The 22,100-nt window shown below is 33.5% G+C and overlaps 1 protein-coding gene across 2 annotated transcripts in view; it reads left to right on the top strand.

The window, feature by feature from the left end:
* SMYD3 (SET and MYND domain containing 3) overlaps window positions 1-22,100 on the top strand; it is a 751,918-nt gene that overhangs the window by 183,144 nt on the left and 546,674 nt on the right. For both annotated transcript variants that reach the window (XM_079106633.1, XM_079106634.1), the window contains exons 2-4: window positions 619-682; window positions 17,477-17,584; window positions 18,437-18,494. In XM_079106633.1, coding sequence (XP_078962759.1) covers window positions 619-682; window positions 17,477-17,584; window positions 18,437-18,494 — 230 coding nt within the window. The remainder of the gene's footprint in view (window positions 1-618; window positions 683-17,476; window positions 17,585-18,436; window positions 18,495-22,100) is intronic.

Here is a 22,100-nt window from a genome sequence, read left to right as displayed (position 1 = left end):
GATTTTGAATTTAATAAGGAGAGATTAATGTCTCTATGAAGTGAAGTCTTTTTGTCTAAATAGGAATCTATATTTTAATTAAACTTAGTTAACAAAAACCAGTGGTGTTGGTAATTGTATAACACTGTGAATGTACTTATTGCCACTGAACTATATGCTTAAAAGTGGTTGAAGTGTAAATTTTTTGTTATGTATATCAACCACAATTTCTTTTGGTACTGGGGATTAAACCCGAGGACTCTCACCTACTGAGTTGCATCCCCAGCCCTTTTTTGTATTTTATTTAGAGACAGATTCTCACTGAGTTGCATAGGGCCTTGCTAAGTTGCTGAGACTGGCTTTAAACTCTCGATTCTCCCATTTCAGCCTCCTGATCTGCTGGGATTACAGGTGTATGCCACTGTGCCAGGGTTATTATACCACAATTCAACACAGGAGTATTAGTCATTATTTAAATGTCTCACATTGAAGTTCATTTTCAGAGGGTGTGAAAATGTAAATCTTAAAGGACCATATGGAGTGAGCAGAACATGTTGATTTTTTATTTTTTCTTCCTACAACCTTATGTTTCTTACTCATTGCCTAATAAGGATTTTTTTTTTTTTTTTTTAACCACAGGAAGGAAAAGTTGATGAGATGTTCTCAATGCCGAGTTGCCAAATACTGTAGTGCCAAGTGTCAGGTAAGACTCTTCACCTATATATCAGTGAAAACTTCAAATTCTCTACTTGAAAATTTGTCCTCCATTATACCTGTTGGTCTATTTCTGTTTTAAATAATCTTTGACTCATTTTTACTTCTTATTTTTCTTTCAGTTTTAAAATTAATATGTGTACAGGTTGAAATGCTTAGAACCAGAAGTGTTTCAGATTTCATATTTTTTTAGTTTGGAATATTTGTATAGATTTTACCAGTTGAGCATCACTAACCCCCAAATTTGAAAATTTTCAGTTTGGGGGCATTTCAGATTTTGCATTTTTGAATTATGGATGCTGAACCTATATATGGTTAAAATAGATGCATGTTTGTATATATTTCTGCTTTGTGAAAATAAATGTGTTTTCCATCTTTATGCCCCCTGTTCTCAATCCCATTTTCTGTTAATTTTCTTGGATGTCTCTGCAACATTTTCTTGTGTTAACACATTTGAATATCTCTTTCCAATGTTTTAAAGAAATAAATATTACTCTGGCACAAATTCTTATATACCTCAATATTCTTTTAATTTAATAATCTATTTCAAGGAACATTTGTATCATCCCATATATTCCATTACATAGATGCATGATAATCATAATTTCTTTGTTAACGAAGGCTTCAATTTTTTGCAGTATTTAGTTTGCTGATAATGCATCCAGTATCCTTTTATTTTATTATCACACACTTCTTTAAATTAATTGTAGGATAAATTCTTCCTGGTTGTATCAGTTGGTGAAAGAATGTATGCATTTTGAATTTTTAAATATAATACCAAATTGCCTTCCAAGAGTTTAAATTAATTTATAATGAATACCATTGTTAATATCTTTGAAATTCCTTAAAGGACATATAATTAACATTCAACATGACCTTTTCTTCAAACCTTATAATTAATCATTTAATAAGAAATGTAATTATGCTCTAATGAATTATATCATTAAAAAGTCTAATTGGAAATTTTGTGCCTGTATCACAGAACTTGCCTGTACTTTTCATCCATCCTTCTTGTTTCTTATTTTGTTGTGCATGTTTACCTGCATGCATACATACATACCTTCATTGAGTTCCTTCCTTCTTTTAAATCTAGGCCGGGCTTATCTGAGAGATTTTCTGTTATCCTCTCCTTTGAAAGTAATTTCTTCAGACTACAAAGTGAACCCCCCCCCCCCCCCACCCCAGTGCATGCTAGGGAAGTTCTTTACCACTGAGTTGTGTCCCCTGTCCCCAAACAAAGTGATCTTACTAGAAAAGAAATAAAATACAAAAATATCAGGGGTTTGAAGTTCTAATGCTAATTCTGCCATTTGCTGGTTAAATTATCTGAGGAAAAACACAAACTCTTTAGGCCTCAGTTTCTAAATCTATGCTAATAAGAGCTAGTATTTATTAGACATCTATGCACCATTTAATTGCATTTAATTTTGTAAGAATCTTATGAGAATTAAGTACTATTACTGCGCTCATTTTACCAATAAGAAAACTAGAGGCAAGCAAATTGCTAAATATCCTATAATTTGAAGGCTTTAGAGTTTGGGAAATGAATCCCAGTAGCCCAACTCTAGATTTTTAGCTCAACTTCTAAATGTGAAGATTGCTCTTGTTCTACACTTCTGATTAGGTCTAGATTTTTATGATCTATCTTCTTTTTTTTTTCTAGGTTTTTAATTTTATTTTGATAAGGATGCATTCTGTCCCCAAAGAATACACACAAAAAAGTTAAAAATAGGTATTGAAAAATTTAACACTTCCAAATGAAAATAAGATAGGAAATGCTTATTTTCACCTCAATATGTAAACTGAATATTCTGTCAAAGAAAGATCATAGATTTACATAAGATCACTAGCCACAACAGTAACAAAAAAACAAACAGACAAAAAAAGAAACAAACCCCTGCTTTTTCTACAGAGTAAATTCCAGAAAGGCTGTTTTATGGTGATGTTTTAACTCTTTTATCCACGTGAAAGCTACTTGTTTGTCATAACTTTAGATTAAGCAGAATACATGTAGAACTGTCAAATTATCATTTTATCTGACATAAATCTTTTAGATGAACTTCCTTTCTAGTCTCAATGACCTAAACATTTACTTTTATTTTTTCCTTTTTTTATGAATATTTTTGCTCTAGTGCTACTTTCTCCTTTTGTAGTAAAACACTAGGGGTGAAAAAGGTCATTATCTGATTAGAATGAGTGGAGGGGGTTTGGTAGATGGGTATGTCATTTTGATTTATTATAGTGTACATATTTTGACTACATTTATCAGATGTTTACTATAGTATCAATAAAAATGTTATCATCAGATATACTGGGGAAGGTAATGGGGAAATAGGAAGGTGAAACATATAGCACTAGTGAGACTGTGCATGCATGTGAGTGTATGTGGGGGTGAGTGGTTTTGTATGTGTGTAGAGGTGGAAGTCAAAAGATTGGTCAGACCATATGCATTTAAACTGCTATATTTATCTCAACCTAAGATACAGCATTAAACATTGTAATTACTGTGGATAGCTACAAAGCGGTACAAAATTAAACTGAAAAACTGAACTATGAACAATAATGAAAAAGGAGACAAAAGCAAGTGGAATGGAAATTGATATTGAGAATGTGAATTTGTACCATAAAATCTATAATATGTTTACCCCAGGGGAACATAACTTTGGTTCACTAATTTAGCCTTTGATGTGTGGGGCTGTGGCATAACGAGTTGTCTGAGAGAGTTTTTGGGGGTATTTCAGGGTGTAATGTGTCCTTTGTGCTCATTGTTTGGCACCATTGCTGTCAGTATTCACATTTCATTTTTAAACATAAGCAACATAAAGACATATTTTCATTTTAAAAATTTACACTGTATATAATCATACAGAGTAAAAAGTTTCTTTTCCCAACTCCTGTTTTCTAGAGGTAATCTCTTTGTGCCTATTCTGTGAGTGCAGGATACATACTCAACTGTTATTCCATGTTTCATATAGTCTATGTATGTGTCTGTGTATCTGTCTATCTACAGCTGTGTAAGTATTGCTCCTGATACTGAAAAAATGTTTTGTTACTAGTGGCTCTTTATTTCTGTCCGTACCTTATTGTGAGATATCTGTCAATTTTCAGAGGACAAATCAGTATTATTTCCATATTAATGTATTCACAACATCCATATAATTATGGAATTAAAGAGGAATAGCAGGTTAAGTTTTCTTCTAAAAGAAATGTACGTAAAAGTAGAAAATTATAGCAATATTGAAAGCAAGTAAACCAATTTCAGGCAAATTCACCAGGTATTGTTTCACCTGTTCTGGATTTAAGTTGACTCATAAAATGTACATTTTCTTTTTTCTTTTACTTTTTTGTGGTACTGAGAATTGAACCCAGGGGCAATTTACCACTGAGCCTCATCCCCAGTCCTTTTTATTTTTTATTTTATTTAGAAACAGGGTTGCTGAGTCTGGCCTCAAATTTGTGATACTCCTACCTCAGTCTCCTAAATTGCTAGGAATACAGGCATGTGCCACTGTGCCCAGCTAATATGTGTATTTCTAATTGAATTAATTACTGAACCAAATGCAGTTTATATTCTTTTAAAAAGCACTATATTAGCAGAGAGAGACTATATTTTATGTTGATAATTAATGGATCTCTTTAAACGTGAATCATATTTTGGGCTTATATTTTATGCTTAGTTGTAGAATGATTTGATTCATTTTTGATGAGTAGAAAATTAATCCCAAATTAGTAAACATTTAACAGGGTAATTGAATAAGTTGTTTCCTGGAATAATGTACTCAAAGTGGTGATAATGAGGAAAGCTAAGCCCTTTGTTTATTTCATGAATAGTTCTCTGCCAGACTTCAGACTGATAGGATACACACTGATTTGTATTTCTTGATTCATTTTGACAGTGTCTTTTAACTGGTGCATTTATTCTGTTGACATTCAAAGTAGTTATTGATATAGTTGCATTAATGCCTATCATATTTGTTATTGTTTTCTATTGTTGGCCTTGCTCTTTGTTTCTGTTTTTGTCTGCACTATTTTTCTGACTTTTATGGTTTTAATTTAACATTTTATTTTATACAATTCCATTTTCTTTCTTTTACTGACATCAGTTATACCTGTTTTTTTCTACTTATATTAGTGATGTCCTGAAGTTCACAATTAAATTTTTTTTTAAATTTACAATGAATCCAAATACAATTTTAAGTAATACTTCTGTTGCTTCACAAATAACTGAAAATAACAAAATAATGCTAATTCCTCCTCCCATCTCTTATATCATTGCTGCCATTAATTTCACTTATATATAAGCAGACATAATCAAATACATAATTGCTTTTATTTTATTTTATTTTTTATTTTTTTAAGTACTTTTTTATTGTAAACAAATGGGATACATGTTGTTTCTCTGTTTATACATGGAATAAAGGCATACCATTTGTGTAATCATAAATTTACATAGGGTAATGTTGTTTGATTCATTCTGTTATTTTTCCTTGCCCCCCATCCTTCCCACTCCTCTTTTCCCTCTATACGGTCCTTCCTTCCTCCATTCTTGCCACCCTCCCTAATCCTAACCCTAACCCTAACTCTAACCCTAACACTAACCCCTCCCACCCCCCATTATGTGTCATCATCCGCTTATCAATGAGATCATTCTTCCTTTGGTTTTTTGAGATAGGCTTATCTCACTTAGCATGATATTCTCCAATTTCATCCATTTGCCTACAAATGCCATAAGCTTATCATTCTTTATGGCTGAGTAATATTCCATTGTGTGTGTGTGTGTGTGTGTGTGTGTGTGTATGTGTGTGTGTGTATGTATCTCACAGTTTCTTTATCCATTCATCAATTGAAGGACATCTAGGTTGGTTCCACAATCTGGCTGTTGTGAATTGAGCAGCTATGAACATTGATGTGGCTGTATCTCTGTAGTATGCTGATTTTAAGTCCTATGGGTATAGGCCAAGGAGTGGGATAGCTGGGTCAAATGGTGATTCCATTCCAAGTTTTCTGAGGAATCTCCATACTGCTTTCCAGAGTGGCTGCACTAATTTGCAACCCCACCAGCAATGTATGAGTGTACCTTTTTCCCCACATCCTCACCAACACCTATTGTTTCTTGTGTTCTTGATAATCGCCATTCTAATTGGGGTGAGATGGAATCTTAGTGTAGTTTTGATTTGCATTTCTCTTATTACTAGAGATGTTGAACATTTTTTCATATATCTGTTGATTGCTTGTAGATCTTCTTCTGTGAAGTGTCTGTTCATATCTTTAGCCCATTTGTTGATTGGATTATTTGTATAATTGCTTTTATTTTGAGTAAACTGTTATCAGATCGATTAAGAAAAATAAGTGTTTTATCTTTACTTTTTCTTTCTGATGCTCCTCCTTTCTTTATGTAATCCCAGCTGCCAACTTTTATCAGTTTCTTTCTCTCTACAGAATTCTTTTCACATTTCTTTCAAGGCAAGTTCACTGGCAATGAATTCCCCATATTTCTATTTGTCTGAGAAAGTTTTTGTTTCTTCGCTTTTGAAAGATAATTTAGCAGAGTACAGATTTGGAGATTGGTGAAGCTTGCTTGCTTGCTTCCTTCCTTTCTTTTTCTTGTAACACTTCAGTTATTTCACTCTACTCTCTTGCTTACCTTGTTTCTGAGAAGTTGAGTGTAATTTTTATCTTTGCTCCTCTATAGGTAAGGTGTTTGTCTTAGTATATTTTATGTTGCCATCAAGGTATATCTGTGATGAACTGATTTGTAAGGAACAGAAATTTATTGGTTCATGGTTCTTGAATCTGGAAAGTCCAGTATCAATGTCATCATATGGCAATGGTCTTTTTACTCCATTATCACACGGCGAAAGAACAGAGCAAAAGCAGACCAAATTCACCCTTTTTGTAATGGCAGTAATGCTACCCATGAGGTACCTCTGGCTCTTAACCAGTTAACCTCTTAACAGTTTCAACTGTTTGAACTATTATAATGGCAAGTAATTTTCTTTCTTTCTTTCTTTCTTTTTTTTTTTCGTGGTGCTAGGGATTGAACCCAGGGCCTTGTGCTTGCGAGGCAGGCACTCTACCAACTGCGCCACATCCCCAGCCCGCAAGTAGTTTTCAACACAAGTTTTGGAGGGGACTGATGTTCAGAACATAGCACTGTTTATTTCCTTTGTCTTCTTTTAGGATTTTTTTTTTTTTTTTTAATCTTTGATTTTCTGTAGTTTGACAATGAGAGTCCTAGGTGTAGTTTTTGAGGGCTTTCATCCCGCATGTGTTCTCTGACTTTTCTGGATATGTAGTAAGACGCCCTACGTTAATTTGGAGAAATTCTTAGTCATTATTGCTTCAACTATTTCACCTGTTCTATTCTCTTTTTTTTTGCCTTTTGGTGTTCCCATTATGTATTTCACATACCTTTTTTTAGTTGTCCCACGATTCTTGGATATTTTGTTTTGTTTTTATAAGTTTTTTTTTTTTTTTTCTGTTTTCCTCTTCTGATGGTTTTTATTGAGATATTCTCAAGCTCAGAATTTCTTCCCCTAACCCTGTGGACTCTCCCAGTAGGCCCAACAGAAACATTATTCATTTCTGTCTTGGCATTTTGACTAATATATATTTTTGGATTTTTCTTAGAATTTTCATGTCTTTGCTTACATTTAATATCTTTCTTGCATGCTGTTTTCTTTAACTATTAGAATGCTTAGCATATTAATCATACTTGTTTTAAATTCCAAGTCTGATAATTCCACCATTTCTGACATATCTAAGTCTAGTACTTAGCTTGCTCTGCCTCATCAAATATTATTTTTTGCCTTTTAGAATGCCTTGCAATTTTTTCATGATAGCCAACCATGATGTACTGACTAAAACGACATGCTATTAATAGGTCTTTATTAATGTGGTTAGGTCTTGGGGGTAGCAATGGTTAGGGGCTGTATTCTGGAGTTCTGTAATTAGGTCTTGGTTTTTGGTGAACCTTTGCTTCTGACCGTGGGCCTCACACCGTTAGTTCAGGATTGGCTATTTTGAATGATCCCAGAGTATCTTGGACTGTAAGGAGTGATTGCTAGATCTCTGGTACCTGACCCTGAGATGACAAAGGGGGAAGACTATTTCTTCTTTGAATGATAAGGCCGGATAGAAGAGGTGTGACTCTGAATTGTTTAGTTTACATATCAGAGAAATACTTTTAGGGAGACCTTGCTCTGTTAGAATTGACTGCCCCTGGGAGGAACAGTTTCTTGCTATCCAGTAAGGTATTAAAAATGTATAACATGATATTATATAGAAATAAAAAAATAAAAACAATGTTGAACCATAGGTGTCGTCAGTTGATTTTCAGCTACTATGCCAACATAATTCAATAGTGAAAGAATAGTCTTCAACAAATTGTGCTGGAAAAAAAAATCTATGCAAATTATATACATGTAAAAGAAAAGATATAAATTTTAAAAACTTCTGATTAGATTATAGGCTTAAACTTATAGGCTAAGCCTACAAAACTTTTAGGAGAAAATCTTTGGATATAAGGTATATAAAGTTTCATAGGTAGGATACGAAAGCATTGAGTATATAAGACAATTTGATAAATTGGACTTCATCAGAATCAATCCCTTCTGCCCTTTGAGAGATACCACTTTAAATATGGGAAGATAAACTACAGACTGGGAGAAAATATTCGAGCTTGAATACATGTGCTCTGTCACATTCCCTGTCCCAGGAGCTGTTGTGTCCAGATTGATTGATGGATTGATTGATGGATTGATTGATCGATTTGCAGTACTGGGACTACTTTAACACTGAGTTTTATACCGAGCCTTTTTTAAAAAATTATTTTTATAAAATTTGAGACAGGATCTTACTAAGTTGCCCAGGCTAACCTTGAACTTGTGAACCGTTGCCTCAACCTCCTGGGTTGCTGGGCCTATAGGTATGTGCCATCACACTTTGCATGTATCCATAGTTCTTAAATGTTTTAGTCAGCTTTCTTCGCTGCTGGGACAAAAGGACCCAACCAAAACAATTGTGGAGGATGAAAAATTTATTTGAGGGCTCACAGTTTCAGAGGTCTTAGTCCATTGAAGCCTGCTCCGTTCCTTGGGGCTTGAGTTGAGGCTGAACATCATGGTGGAAGAGTGTGGCAGAGGGAAACAGCTCACAAGAAGATCAGGAAGCAGAGAGACAGTTCACTTGTCAGATAAAGATATATACCCAGGGCTGGAGTTGTGGCTATGGTAGAACATTTGTCTAGCATGTGTGAGGTACTGGGTTCGATTCTCAGTACCACATTCAAATAAATAAATAAAATAAAGGTCCATGGACAACTAAAAAAAAAAAGAAGATTAAAAAGATATATATATACCCAAAGCCACACCCCACTTCAGTTACCACTCTGTTAATCCCTATTAGGGAATTAAATCACTGATTAAGACTCTCACAACCCAATCATTTCTCCTCTGAACCTTCTTGCATTGTCTCACACATGAGTTTTTGGGGTACACTTCACATCCTAACCATAACAATAAAGAACCAGTATTAAGATAATACAGTAAAATGAGCAAAATATTTGAATATTTTAAGAAGACTTACAGTGAAAGATATTCAACACCATTAGTCATTAGAGGAATAACAGTTATAACCATAATGAGATACTGCTATATTTTCACTAGAAAACCTGAATAAAAGAAAAGGGGAAAAAAAAAAAAAAGGATTTACCTTGCCAAGACTTTGCAAGAATATGGAGCAACTGAAACCCCCATCCAGTTAACGTAAAATGTTTCAGCTACTTTGGACATGTTTGGTAGTTTCTTAGTATGTTAAAGTTTAACTTCCACTGACGCAACAGTTCTCCTAGGTGTTTCCAGGAGTTACTAAAATATATTTCCACAAAGAAAGATTTGTACTTGAGTGTTCAGTGTTTCAAACCTGAAAACAACTAAAATATTATGCTGTAGGTAAATGAATAATAAACAAACACACATGCTGTACTGTTACTTGACCACAAAAAAGGGAGCAACTACTAATGTATGCAGCAAAATGAGTGAATTTCAAAACATTATATTGAGAATGAAGCTAGTTGGGAAGCTGTTCTGGGCTAGACAAAACTAATCTATGTTGATGGAGACAAGATTACTGGTTGCTGGGAACAGGGTGTAAATATAAAGGAACCCAAAGAAACTTTTGAAGATTAATGACATTTTTGTATCTTAATTTTGGTGTTGGTTATGCGGATGAAGTATTTAATTATCATTTAAATTGTATCTCCATAAGTTAAGAAAATATTTCTTATCAAAGAACCATAAAACATGTTGATTGCATTTCTTTCCTTGTTTGTGTGTGTGACAGTGATCAGAACCACCCACAAATGAGTCTAGGAAGGTGAGAACTGGAAAAGGAAGATCAAATAGGATGCGGTAGGTCTACAGTAGAGATTGCCCTAACATCAAATTCAACTCCGTTTTCTATTTGAACCCTCCATTACTTACTTTTGGTTAATTTTCTGTTTTTCAGCCACTTTTCAGTGTCATTCTCTGACATAATGTGTTTGATTCTAGATCTTTGCTGGGATTCTTCCTGGCAGGTTAGGTCCCCTCTCAGAAATGGCTCTGATGGCGACTGCTCTTCTTGATGGTTCCTCTTCCCTGCTTCTCTTCCCACCTGCTCTCTTGCCACCACTTTTGGACTTATAGATGAGATTAAACCAACCTCATCCCTTGGTGACCTGTCTGGTTCACTTTGAAAATTAAAATCTTGATAATTACTTGAGTTGGGGAAGTAAAATGCATGTGCCACTTCTGCCATGTTCTACTAGAACCTATTGGTGATAGTTTGATTAACAGAGAGATTTCTTTCAAATAAGTTCAAAAGTTATAGAAGTGAATCATTTATTTTGCTTTCCTTCTAAAATATATCCATTAAATCAAGCCATATTGATATGATTTCTTAGTAGATCAGAGTGGCAAACTTTCTGTAAAGGGCAGTGTATATTTTGGTCTTGTGGGCCATATGATTTCTGTCATTACTGTTTACTGTAGCATGAAATGAATGAATGTAACTAACGAGTGTGGTTATAGTGCAATAGAACTTTACCAAAAAGGTGGCAGAATGGATTTGGTTTGTGGGCTGTAATTTGCTGAACCCTGCCCTGGATGATGATTGACTTCTTTAGAGGCACTAATGTTATTATTGCCTCATTTTCTGTGGTTCCTCAGTTAACCAGTGGATTGTATTTTCCATTTTCCAAGAAGTCATAGTCAGTTTTTTTTTTAATCTTCATGCCCTATGATCATCCCTGTGTCTCTCTCCTTTTTATTAGACTCTATGTGTCTAATTTGAATAAGGCTAGTAGGAAGGCACGCTTGTTCTATATATGACATAGTGTGTAGTAAGCTTTTAAGTGATAAGTCTAATGTCTGTCACTGAATCTCTAGTGTGCTCTAAGGAGATTTTATGCAAGATTTTAATCATTACCTGTCCATCAGCTATAGCTGGTATACAGCCTGCTTAACCTTCTAGTTTTCTTTTCCCAGATTCCAGCTTTTCAGATCTTCATGCATCTGACAACCTGTAATTCAGTATTAGACTACATATGAAACATAAAAGAGAGATATGATTTTTTTTTGCTATCAGTAGTCTGGAAATGAATGGAAGATTTCCAGGTTTCTTTTTGTCTGCAAGTTGCATGGCAACTCCACTATCCTAAGTTTTGCCCATAGGAGACTCCTGTAGATGATTGTGAATGGAATGAATTATGAACATGTAAGGAAAAAAGTTATCATGTCAATATTTTAAAAGAAGATGTTAGATTTATTAATGGTTATATTGAATTGTTGAATAAGCTGACTCAAAATAATTCATTTTCTTTTCTACATATTTTAAACTGGTTCTTCATCCCTTATGACCTAAAATCTGAACAAAATACTATTCTATACTCTAGTGCTTCAAAGCCTAACCTGGGCAAGTAGGTATTATGACTATTATGATATTAATCAAAATACTATTTGTTTATACCACTTGTTAGGAATGGATATCACAGAATCATAGGATTTTAGTCATTGACAGGCTGCCTTAGAGATCTTTAAATTCAACCGTCTTACAGAGTAAATACCAGATAAACTTTGGTCATGAGTCAAATGTATTTAACCCAAATCATGTCAATATATGATGACCTCTCCCAACACTCTATCCCATATGATAATGAGTTACCCTTAATTGGGTGTCTACCCCAACCAATATTAAGTTTTAAACAGCATTTAAATGGGTTATTGAGTAGTATGTAGTTACTTGGTGTGTAAAGAGAAGAGGAACATACTACAGTAATAGTAGAAACTATTATTTTGTGTAAGAAACAAGAAATAAATTTCTTGTTCTATTGTTTCTATTGTAACATCAAACCATTCCTTTCATAATTAGTCAACCAAGAGCCTATCAGGTTGGTCTAAAAAATATTTTTTAGGGATTTTTCTTTCATTTCTTCTTTGGGATGGCTTTAATTTCAAACAATCAATGAATATATAGTAAATGTTATCTCCTAACTGGTACTGGTTTTAGAATAAATCATAAGATATCATATAACTTGTTAGCATGCAAGTTATACTCATTAAAGAAAACCATATACAAATAAATGTAAAGTAAAACAATTTATTGAATGCGTCTTTTAATTAAAGATTTTATTGGTATTAGAAAGAATTTATCAAAACACTTTTTTAACATTTAAAAATCAGTACATTTAAACAATGCTTTGAGTTACAATCAGGTTTTCAAAATATTAAAAAATTAAGAAGAGTATTTTTCTATTAAGCAATAATTTTGCTTTCTCTTACATAAAATGCTTTTTTTTCAGAGTCACAGATATTAAAGATAGAAAGATAATTGTAATTGTTTTTAATTTATCAATAAAATATATGTTCTCGGTAGAAAATTCAAATAGTAATGGGAAGATACAAAGAAAAAGACAAACAGCATTTCATATGTAGGAAAAACTGGGAAAATTAATGCTAGTTTTTCACTTACCTACTGCTTATCTACTGTGAGCATTCTGAAACTTATTCCTTTTCTATTTTTCTTGGGATTCAAACCCAGAGCTTTGTGAATGGTAGGTAAACTCTCTACCACTGAGCTACATCGTCAGACCTAAACTTACTTCAACATACCATTTAAGTGTTTTAGGATAAATTATTTTATGAATGTTACTTCTCTGCCAACAACATGTCCATTAAACTTTTAATATTTACTACCAAATATTAGTCAGAAAGATGGAGCAGGGACTATCATTGTAGCTCAGTGGTAAAGTGCTTGCCCTGCCTGTGTGAGACACTGGGTTCAATCCTCAGCACCACGTAAAAATAAATAAATTAAGTAGAATAAAGGTATTGTTTCCATCTACAACTAAAAATATTAAAAAAAAAAAGATGGAGCAATTACAATTCTACCAGCAAGTCTAGAGAGTACATATTTCTCCATAACACTTCTAAATACCGTTAATTTTATTCATCTTTATTAAACTAATCAGACAACCTGGTTATCTTGTTTCTGTTAGCATTTGTTTGGGCCCTGGTATGATTTGTGTAATTATTATTATTATTGTTGTTGTTGGTATTTTTGGTCTGGGGATTAAATCCAGAGTCTTGTGCATGCTAAGTATGCACTCTACTACTGAGCTATACCTCAGCCCTGGTTTCTCTTTTAATTAATTTTTAGTTTTCTATTCATGTTATTCATGGCCTTTACTTTTATTTTTTTCTTATTTTAAGACCTCTTTGTATATTGGACACATTGAAGAGGATGTATTTTATTTTCCCCCCAGTTTATCCTTTATTTATAAATCTTGTTTGTGATGTAGGGTTTTCTTTCCTGATGTACAAAAATTATTTAGTTAAACTTAATTTAATATATATGTTTCCCTTTATGGTTTTTGGATTTTTTGTCCTTTTTAGAAACATTTTTCCCTATCTACATATTATAAAGTTCATTCCTATATGCCAGTAGTTCAATGATAATTATCCAATAGTTTTATTGTTTCTCGTGTGTGTGTGTGTGTGTGTGTGTGTGTAAAATGACCAAGTTTGTAATTTAGTTTAGCTGAGTGGTTTTTCAACCTTACCAATACATGGAGTGCTCTGCAGTGATTAAAAACAATTCAAACACCTGATCCTATCTCATGGGTGCTGTTAGAATCTCTGGGTATGTATTTAAAAATATTTATGTATGTTTGGGATATATAACTGTAGTATTGTTCTAGATCTGGAGTTTTCAGCTCTTCTCAGACCCTACTCCACATTTTTATGATGTTTTTATTACCTTCTGTTTTCTTGAAATATAATTATGTAGGTAATACAGTCTACCTTGTTATATATTTTTATAAGGAGAAGGAAAATTAAAATGATTTGTAATAAAATAATAGGCATTTTGTTATGTAAATGATCATGTGTAATTAGACTAGAAGACATAATTACCTGCTCATAAACTTGCACCTATGCACAGAGTCATTGTGAGAAGGAAAGTACGTTAGAAAGTACGTTGTATTGGCAACTCAAACTCTACAGGTAGTGTTGCCTTCAGTGATGTGACTTTATAAACTGTTGACTAACTTCAGGTAAAGTTCTTGAAATACAATCTAGCCTTGTTTTACCAGAACATTCAGTGCCAGCAGGACTGTATAAAAAAAAGTCAAATGAGATTTAAGTCTACACTCAGGTAATTATAAAGAAGTTTTTCACCTTTAAAGGATATCTGGTAGGATATTTGAAAATCATGTAGAATTTGGAACCATTGTTTATTGTATGCAACTTTTTTAAACAGGATGTTTGTCATCTTGTTTCTTGCTTGTTAACTGTCCATCATATTCTACAAGATTGTCACAAACAAAAATACACCTGAAAATTTCCCACATAACCCTCAAGATTGAGTTTACCTACCTTGAGAACCCCTGGGGTAGTTAATTAGTTTATATTCTGAACTATTATAAATACTATAAAAGTTACAGAAATGTGTAGGTTCTGAAACTGATTCTTTTTTTGAGTTATAAATGTACTGACATGTGCAATTGTATCATCGGTGCTTTTATTTCCCTTTTTTTTCCATCTAAAGGTCTTGTCTCATATTGCCTTTGTATCTTTTTTTTTTTTTGTGCAGTGCTGGGGATCGAACCCAGGGCCTTGTGCTTGCAAGACAAGCACTCTACCAACTGAGCTATCTCCCCAGCCCCTGCCTTTGCATCTTAATGCAATATTTAAATTTATTTTGTCTCTCACGCTAATAAGTTTGTACTTATTGTATGTCATCGTTAATTTTCAACTATGAAGGCAGAAAACATCATAGCCAGGATTGTGAAGAAAAATCTTAATTACATCTGCACTGGCAGTAATGGGAGAAAGTGGAAAAGAAGTAAATCAAGAAGGTCTTCTTTTGAGGACATGGCAGACATTTAGGATTAATGTACCACTGAGGTCTAGACCAAAGGGAGTTTGTGAAGTACATATTTTTGATTGACAGCTTTTGCTTCAAAGTGACATGAAATTTCTTTACTTTTTTTGGTGAGTCGTTTCTGTGGTATGCATTTATTTGTATAAGCATATGTCATAAGCTTCTTCTTATGGTAAGAAGCTGAGCAATAAATCCTAACAATTAATGCTTTAAAAGCATGATTTTTAATATCATGGTAAGAAATGGAGTAGGCCAGAACTTGGTACTGTGAAACAGAACCGTTTCATATGGTATGATTACTTTCTATGTTTATAACTAAATGGGCCAATTTGAGTTGTAGATGAAAAGAATGAGCATCTTTTTTTTGCAGAAGCTAATGGGAAAATATTTGCTGCCTGATGTTTTCATGCAATGATGGAGAAATAGTCTTAAGGAACATTTGGTCTGGTTTCTTGTTCTTGTTCAGAAATAAGAGATTGATATTAATTATGATAAATATTTAATGTCATTTTTGAAGTAATTCTCTAAAATTTGAATATTTCATTCCAAATAATGTCATCTAACTGATCAGTTGGTTCATTATTTGGGGTATATTTTGCAGTTGTCTTATCTGGGTAAGTTAGTAGGAGGTTGTGCTATTTTAAAGTGGAAGTTTTAAAAAAGGAGTTATCAGTATCTATTATAGTTGGGAATGGGGTTGATTAAAATCTGTTCTTAATTTTTTCCCCCAAATAGCCTCTGCCTAATTTTGTTGAGGGTGATTATTGTTCAGCTGGGTGCGTACTCAAGGCATTCGAACAGATTTGAAGGTGTCTTCTCAGTGACTTTGTGGTTCATTCCCATTCCCCCCACTTAGTTTGTCCACTAAGAGCATCTTTCAGGTCTTACGGGTCTTATAACTTTTATAACCAAATGAAAACTCTTCTAGAAAAGTTATGATTCTCTCTTCAGTCTGTTTCTTGTCAGTGTAAAGAACCATGAATTTGTTTAACCTCTTCTCAAAGAAGACGAAAGTACTTTCTTTCTTTGAGTTGCCTCAAAGTACTCATATATGCTTATACAAACATAACTTCCCAAAGAATGGCAATGGCAATCGTGGGAAACTGAGTTAAATAATTCATACAGATTTCTTTAATACTTAATTTTTTAGGACTTTTAATAAGCTAAACATTTTTCTAGGTGGGGTCTGCATGATTTTGTGTGTTTAAAACATAATGAAACCATATATTTTGGCATGTTGGTAATTGCTTATTACTAATTCTAATAATTACTAATTATTAGCCCCTGAACATTTTCTTTCACTGAGTTATATTTTGATGTTATCTCTTTAAGTGATTAAATGCAGCTGTATAAAAGAACCTCATGGGTATAAACTATTGTTCTAGAATATTATCAAAGACATTGTCCAATAGGTTGATTAGGATTCTTGGAATAAATTTCTCCTGTGAATTAATGCTTAGTAAAGCAATGTGTTTTTCTTTTTTGTCAGAGGAGAATTTTATTAGGCATTATGCTTTCTCTTTTGCCTTGCCTGTATAGCAACTTAAATAAGTATAGTGGAAAAACATGGTGATTATTTGCATTCATGTTTAGTGTAGTAGGGATTTTTACTCTTCCTTCTTTTGATTAGGTTATTTGGTAGTTAGATCCTGGCTCTTGAGCCTTACTTTCTTCATCTCCCATATAGGGATAATATCTACCGTTTGAATTACTTGTGAAAATCAAATGACATGTCTTTTGTAGGCTTAGCGAAGCATCTGGCACATTTAGAGTGCTAAGTAAATGCTCTAATTTTAGCATTTTGTTTTTGTTTTTACATACTTAACTTCTTGTACTTCTTTATATTGATGCAGCTTAGTCTTGTTTAGAAATGAGTGAAGTGTAAGTTTTGAAAAAAAAGATTAAAGAGCAGGTTAAGAGGATGCCATAGTGGAAGCAAGGCAACCGTGAGTAGAGATAATGGAAGAAGTGATATAACTCTCATAGACAATTTTTTCAAACCCTAGGTTCTTAGAAGTACTAACCTATTTTGATTTTCCTAAACCAGGTGTCTTATTCTTAATATGGAGTGACTGTCTATTATTGAATCCCTTTTTAGTCAGCTAAAAGACTATCTTACATATTACTAAGTAAGCTCCAGTGGTAAGACTGCGGCTGTTAATGCCCATCCTTGATAATTAAATATTTGGCAAAGACTAAATCCTGAATCCTTTGCAATGTTAGAATATTACTTTCATTTTTTACTTTGTAGTTGTATTTTGGCAATTGAAATTAAATTAATGTTGATTCTCAGCATTCAAAATCAGTGTATATGAAAGTTAGATTTTATGTTTCTGATGTGCTCCCCTTTCCTGTTTTACAGAAAAAAGCTTGGCAGGACCACAAGCGGGAATGCAAATGCCTTAAAAGCTGCAAACCCAGATATCCTCCTGACTCTGTGCGACTTCTTGGTCGAGTTGTCTTCAAACTTGTAAGTGTACAACTCATGAAAGACATTTGAGTTTTAACTTACCAAAAGCATTTGCAATTACATTTATTATTAATATTTAAGGTTGAAATTGAACACATGTAAAAGGTAGAGAGTAAATTATTGCAGGTAGTATCTTAAGATAACCTTATTAGTCAAGGAATCATGGCAGTGAAGAAGTACACAACCCTCTTTAAAAGTCCTGTGATCTCCTCCTGGGAATGGAAGTGTGAGGTCCTAAATTCAGGCTATAAGTTGTTAGCAATTAATATTTGTTATACTGCCTTTGTCATTTTCCTGCCGAGCTAATGCACAGGATATGTATGTCCTTTTGGTTTGCTCTTCAGGTGAGATATTAATTAGATCATAATTAATATAAAATGAAGGGTACTTGTATCTTTTTGTGTAGCTAGGATTCATTGAAATAGTTTATTCAGCCCCTCTTCATACAGTGTCAAAAAGTTAGTAGATTTTGTGAAATCCTGTTCTAAAGAAGCCTTCCATTTGTTTGGCTAGGCTTTTGCATGAATATCTTTTCCAAATTATTACAGGCTCCATCTCTGTTCTTTCCTTTGTTTGTCAATTTTTTTTTCCACTCTAAAATTTATAGAGCCTTTAAGAATGTAAAAAGAGGTTTGCATTTGATGATTAACCTGGTGGGTAGAGCTACAATGCAGATTTTCCTTTAAAGTTGTTCCAGATTAGGTAATTCAACTATCAAAAATGATAAAGAGAAAGAACATATAAGAAATAGCCTTTTAATAGACTTTCATTTACATATGTAAAGGTATTCAAACATATTCCTTCATATATTATAGTGCTTCAGATTATTTTTGGTGTTTTCCCCCTTCACAGATGGAAGAAACTCCCTCAGAATCGGAGAAACTTTACTCATTTTATGATCTGGAATCAAGTAAGTGATTGCCTATCACCATCTTAAAAAGAAATTCTGGTCTAGGGTTGTAGCTCAGTGGTAGAGCACTTGCCTAGCACACGTGATGCACTGGGTTTGATTCTCAGCACCGCATATATAAAATAAAGGTCCATTGAGAACTAAAAACATATTTTTATAAAATCTGTTATTTGCTGAGCTGGTGGAGTGCTTTATTGATGGATTAATTGATTTTGTTTGGGATTGAACCCAGGGCCTCATTCATACTGAGTGCTTGCTCTACCACTGACCTGCACCATTCCCCAGTCTCAAACTGCTTTATTTTCAGTTTGGTTTTTCTGTCTTCTTATTATGTGAAACAAACCTAACAAAGGTTTCTGTTTTTATAAGCAACTGACACCATCATTTATTTAATTTATTCCAGGGTAGTTTGGGCCTTCCAGAAGTTTATGAAATACTATAAAGATGTCTAGGGTATTCAGGATTGTATAACCATTTGTCTAGTTGACAAAATTTTTCTTCTATTTCTCCTTCCCTTTTCCCCTTCATTCCTCTTCTTTTTTTTTTTTTTCCCCTGATGACAGAAAACAGTGATGTGATGAACTGGAGGGTTCCAGGGAGCTTTTAGGGTCACTGTTACTTTAGATAGTAAAGTTGAAGGTACAGATGACTTAGGCTCTATGACAGAGTGTTATTCTAATGAATTACCATGGCAGTAACCCGACTACTTGGAATGAATGAAAGACTTTCCAGATCTGACTGTCAAGTATGTATAAGGTTTGTTTTGCTTTTTGTACTGGCATAGATCCTCTTCATGAGCTCTCAAACTTGCCAGAGCTCATAGTATAAATTTTGCCACACAATTTAATATTTCTGAATGGAGACAAATAAAAGATGATTTAGTACACATTTATGCTTATGGGATCCTAAGTGCCAATAATAATAAATTATTATTTAAAAAATCATTGGGTCAATTATTCTGTAGAACAAGTAATTTAAAAAAAATATGCAGATCTGACATGAGCAGCAGAGTGTCTTTTCAAATTTTAATAGGGAACTAATTAGTCATTTTTACTTGTATTACTGCTAGGTAATTAAAACATCTTACAGTGAATTTCACTATTAACATTAGCCCTGCTCAGTAGTAATGTCATACACACTGCTTTAAGTGAAATGCTCTCAAATGTTATTAATTAAATGGCGCCTCTTAGATTTAATATGCAATTTGTGGTTTATATATTTTTTCTTTCACAGTGTGGATATTTAACCCAGGGATGACCCACCTCTGAGCTACATTCCCACCCCTTTTGTGCTTTTATTTTGAGGTGAAGTCTCACTACTTTGCCAAATCTGGGACTGGGGTTGTAGCTCAGTGGTAGAGCGCTTGCCTAGCATGTGTGAGGCACTATGTTCAATCCTCAGCACCACATATAAATAAATAAAAATAAAGGTTTATCAACAACTAAAAAAATATTTAAAAAAATAATAAATTGCCAAATCTGGCTTGCAATTTGCAAACATCCTGCCTCAGCCTCCTAAATTGTTGGGATTATAGGTGTACACCACCATGCCCAGCTAACTTGATTTTTAAGGGGGTCATATTGACTTTAGAGCCATCTGTTTCTTTCTTTTTTAAAATTTTAATTAACACAGCATCTGTTGGGTATTACACAGTAATCTGATGCATATATACAACATGTAATGATAAAATCAGGGCAATTAGATTTTGTGTCTCAAAAGTTTATGTGTTGGGACCCTTTGGACTATTTTTTCCTAATTATTGTGAAATAGTAAAAAATTCTGTGGATTATATTTACCCTATTATATTATTAAAAAACTAGTACCAGTTCCTTCTAACTATATTTCGGTACCCATTTTCTACCCTCTCATTATCCTCCTTCCCCTGCCCATTCTAGTCTCTTCTACTCTTTTCTTTAGATTGACCTTTTTACATTTCCACAAATGAATAAGAATGTGCGACATTTCGTTCTGTACCTGGCTTATTTCACTTAACATGATCTTGAGTTCCATCCACATTGCTAAAACTGACAGGATTTCATTATTATTTTTTAAATATTTTTTTAGTTGTCGATGGACCTTTATTTATTTTTTATTGTGCAGTGCTGAGAATCAAACGCAGTGCCTCAAACATGGTAGGCAATCATCTTATCACTGAGCCACAACCACAACTCCTCATTATTTTAAATGACTGAAAAACATTCCATTGTACCACATTTTCCAGTATATACCAACTTTCTTTATTCCTTGAAGGACGCCCAGGTTGGTTCTATGTCTTGACTATTGTGAATAATGCTGCAGTGAACATGGAGTGCTGCTGTTCTCTCTTTGATACAATGGTTTAATTTGGATATATATCCAGTAGTGAGATTACTAGATCATAAGGTGTTTTCTATTTTTAATTTTTTAGGAAACTTCATACTGTTTTCCATAATTGGCTATACTAATTTGCATGCCCACCAATGGTGTATGTGTTCCTCTTTTTCCACATCTTTACCAACATTTTTTTGTTTTGTTTCGTTTTGTTTTATAATAGTCAATCTCACTGTGGGTTTTTTTTTTTTTTTTTTTTTTGGGTTACCGGGAGATGAATTCAGGGGTCCTAGGGTGCTTTACTACTGAGATATATCCTTAGTCATTTTTATTTTTCTGCTTTTAATTTTGAGACAGGTTCTTGTTAAGTTGCTGAGCCCAACCTCAAATTTGGGATCCTCCAGCCTCAGCCTCCCAAGTCTCTGGGATTACAGGCATGTGCCACTGTACATGACTTTCATTGTGTTTTTGATTTATGTTTTTCTGATGAGTAGTGATGTTGAACTTTTCTTCATATACTTTTGGCTATTTTCATATCTTATTTTGCAAAATGCCTATTCAGATCCTGTCTCCATTTGTAAACCAAATCATTATACACACGCATGCGCACACACACACACACATAATTTTTTATTTTATTTATTTATTTTTGCTGTTGGTTTTGAGTTCCTTAAATATGGTGGATGTTAATTCCTTGTGAGATGAATAATTTGCACCTATTTTCTCCTGTTCTGTAGGTTGCCTCCCCACTATATTGATTGTTCCTTTGTGTAAGCAGCCTTTTAGGTTGTTGGTGATCTTTTTTGCTGATTTTTGCTTTTTGGGGGTGGGGGTGGTCATATCCAAAAAATCTTTGCCCATATCAATATCCTGAATCTTTCCTTTATGTTGTTTTTTTTTTTTTTCCTAGTGGTTTTACAGTTTTGGGTTTTACACTTAAGTTTTTGATCTGTTTTGAGTTGATTTTTGCGTATGGTGAGAGGTATGAGAGTAGTTTCATTCTTCCGCACACTGTATTTCAAGTTTTCCCAGCACTGTTTATTAAGGAGACTGCTTTTTTCCAATATATGTCATTGTCACCTTTGTTGAAAATCAGTTAATTGTATATATGTATATTCATTTCTTCTCTCTTCTTTTGCATTGGTCTCTGGGTCTGTGATTACTTTAGCGTTGTAGTATATCTTGAAGTCAATAATTGTAATACTTCCAGCATTTTTCTTTTTGCTCAGAATTTCTTTGACGATTCAGTTTTTCATGGTTCCATGTGAATTTTGTGATTATTTTTCTATTTCTGTG

The sequence above is a fragment of the Sciurus vulgaris genome, assembly GCF_902686455.1.
Source record: "Sciurus vulgaris genome assembly, chromosome: 12".
In the NCBI taxonomy this organism is placed as follows: domain Eukaryota; kingdom Metazoa; phylum Chordata; class Mammalia; order Rodentia; family Sciuridae; genus Sciurus; species Sciurus vulgaris.
This window is presented reverse-complemented; position numbering and strand designations above follow the sequence as displayed.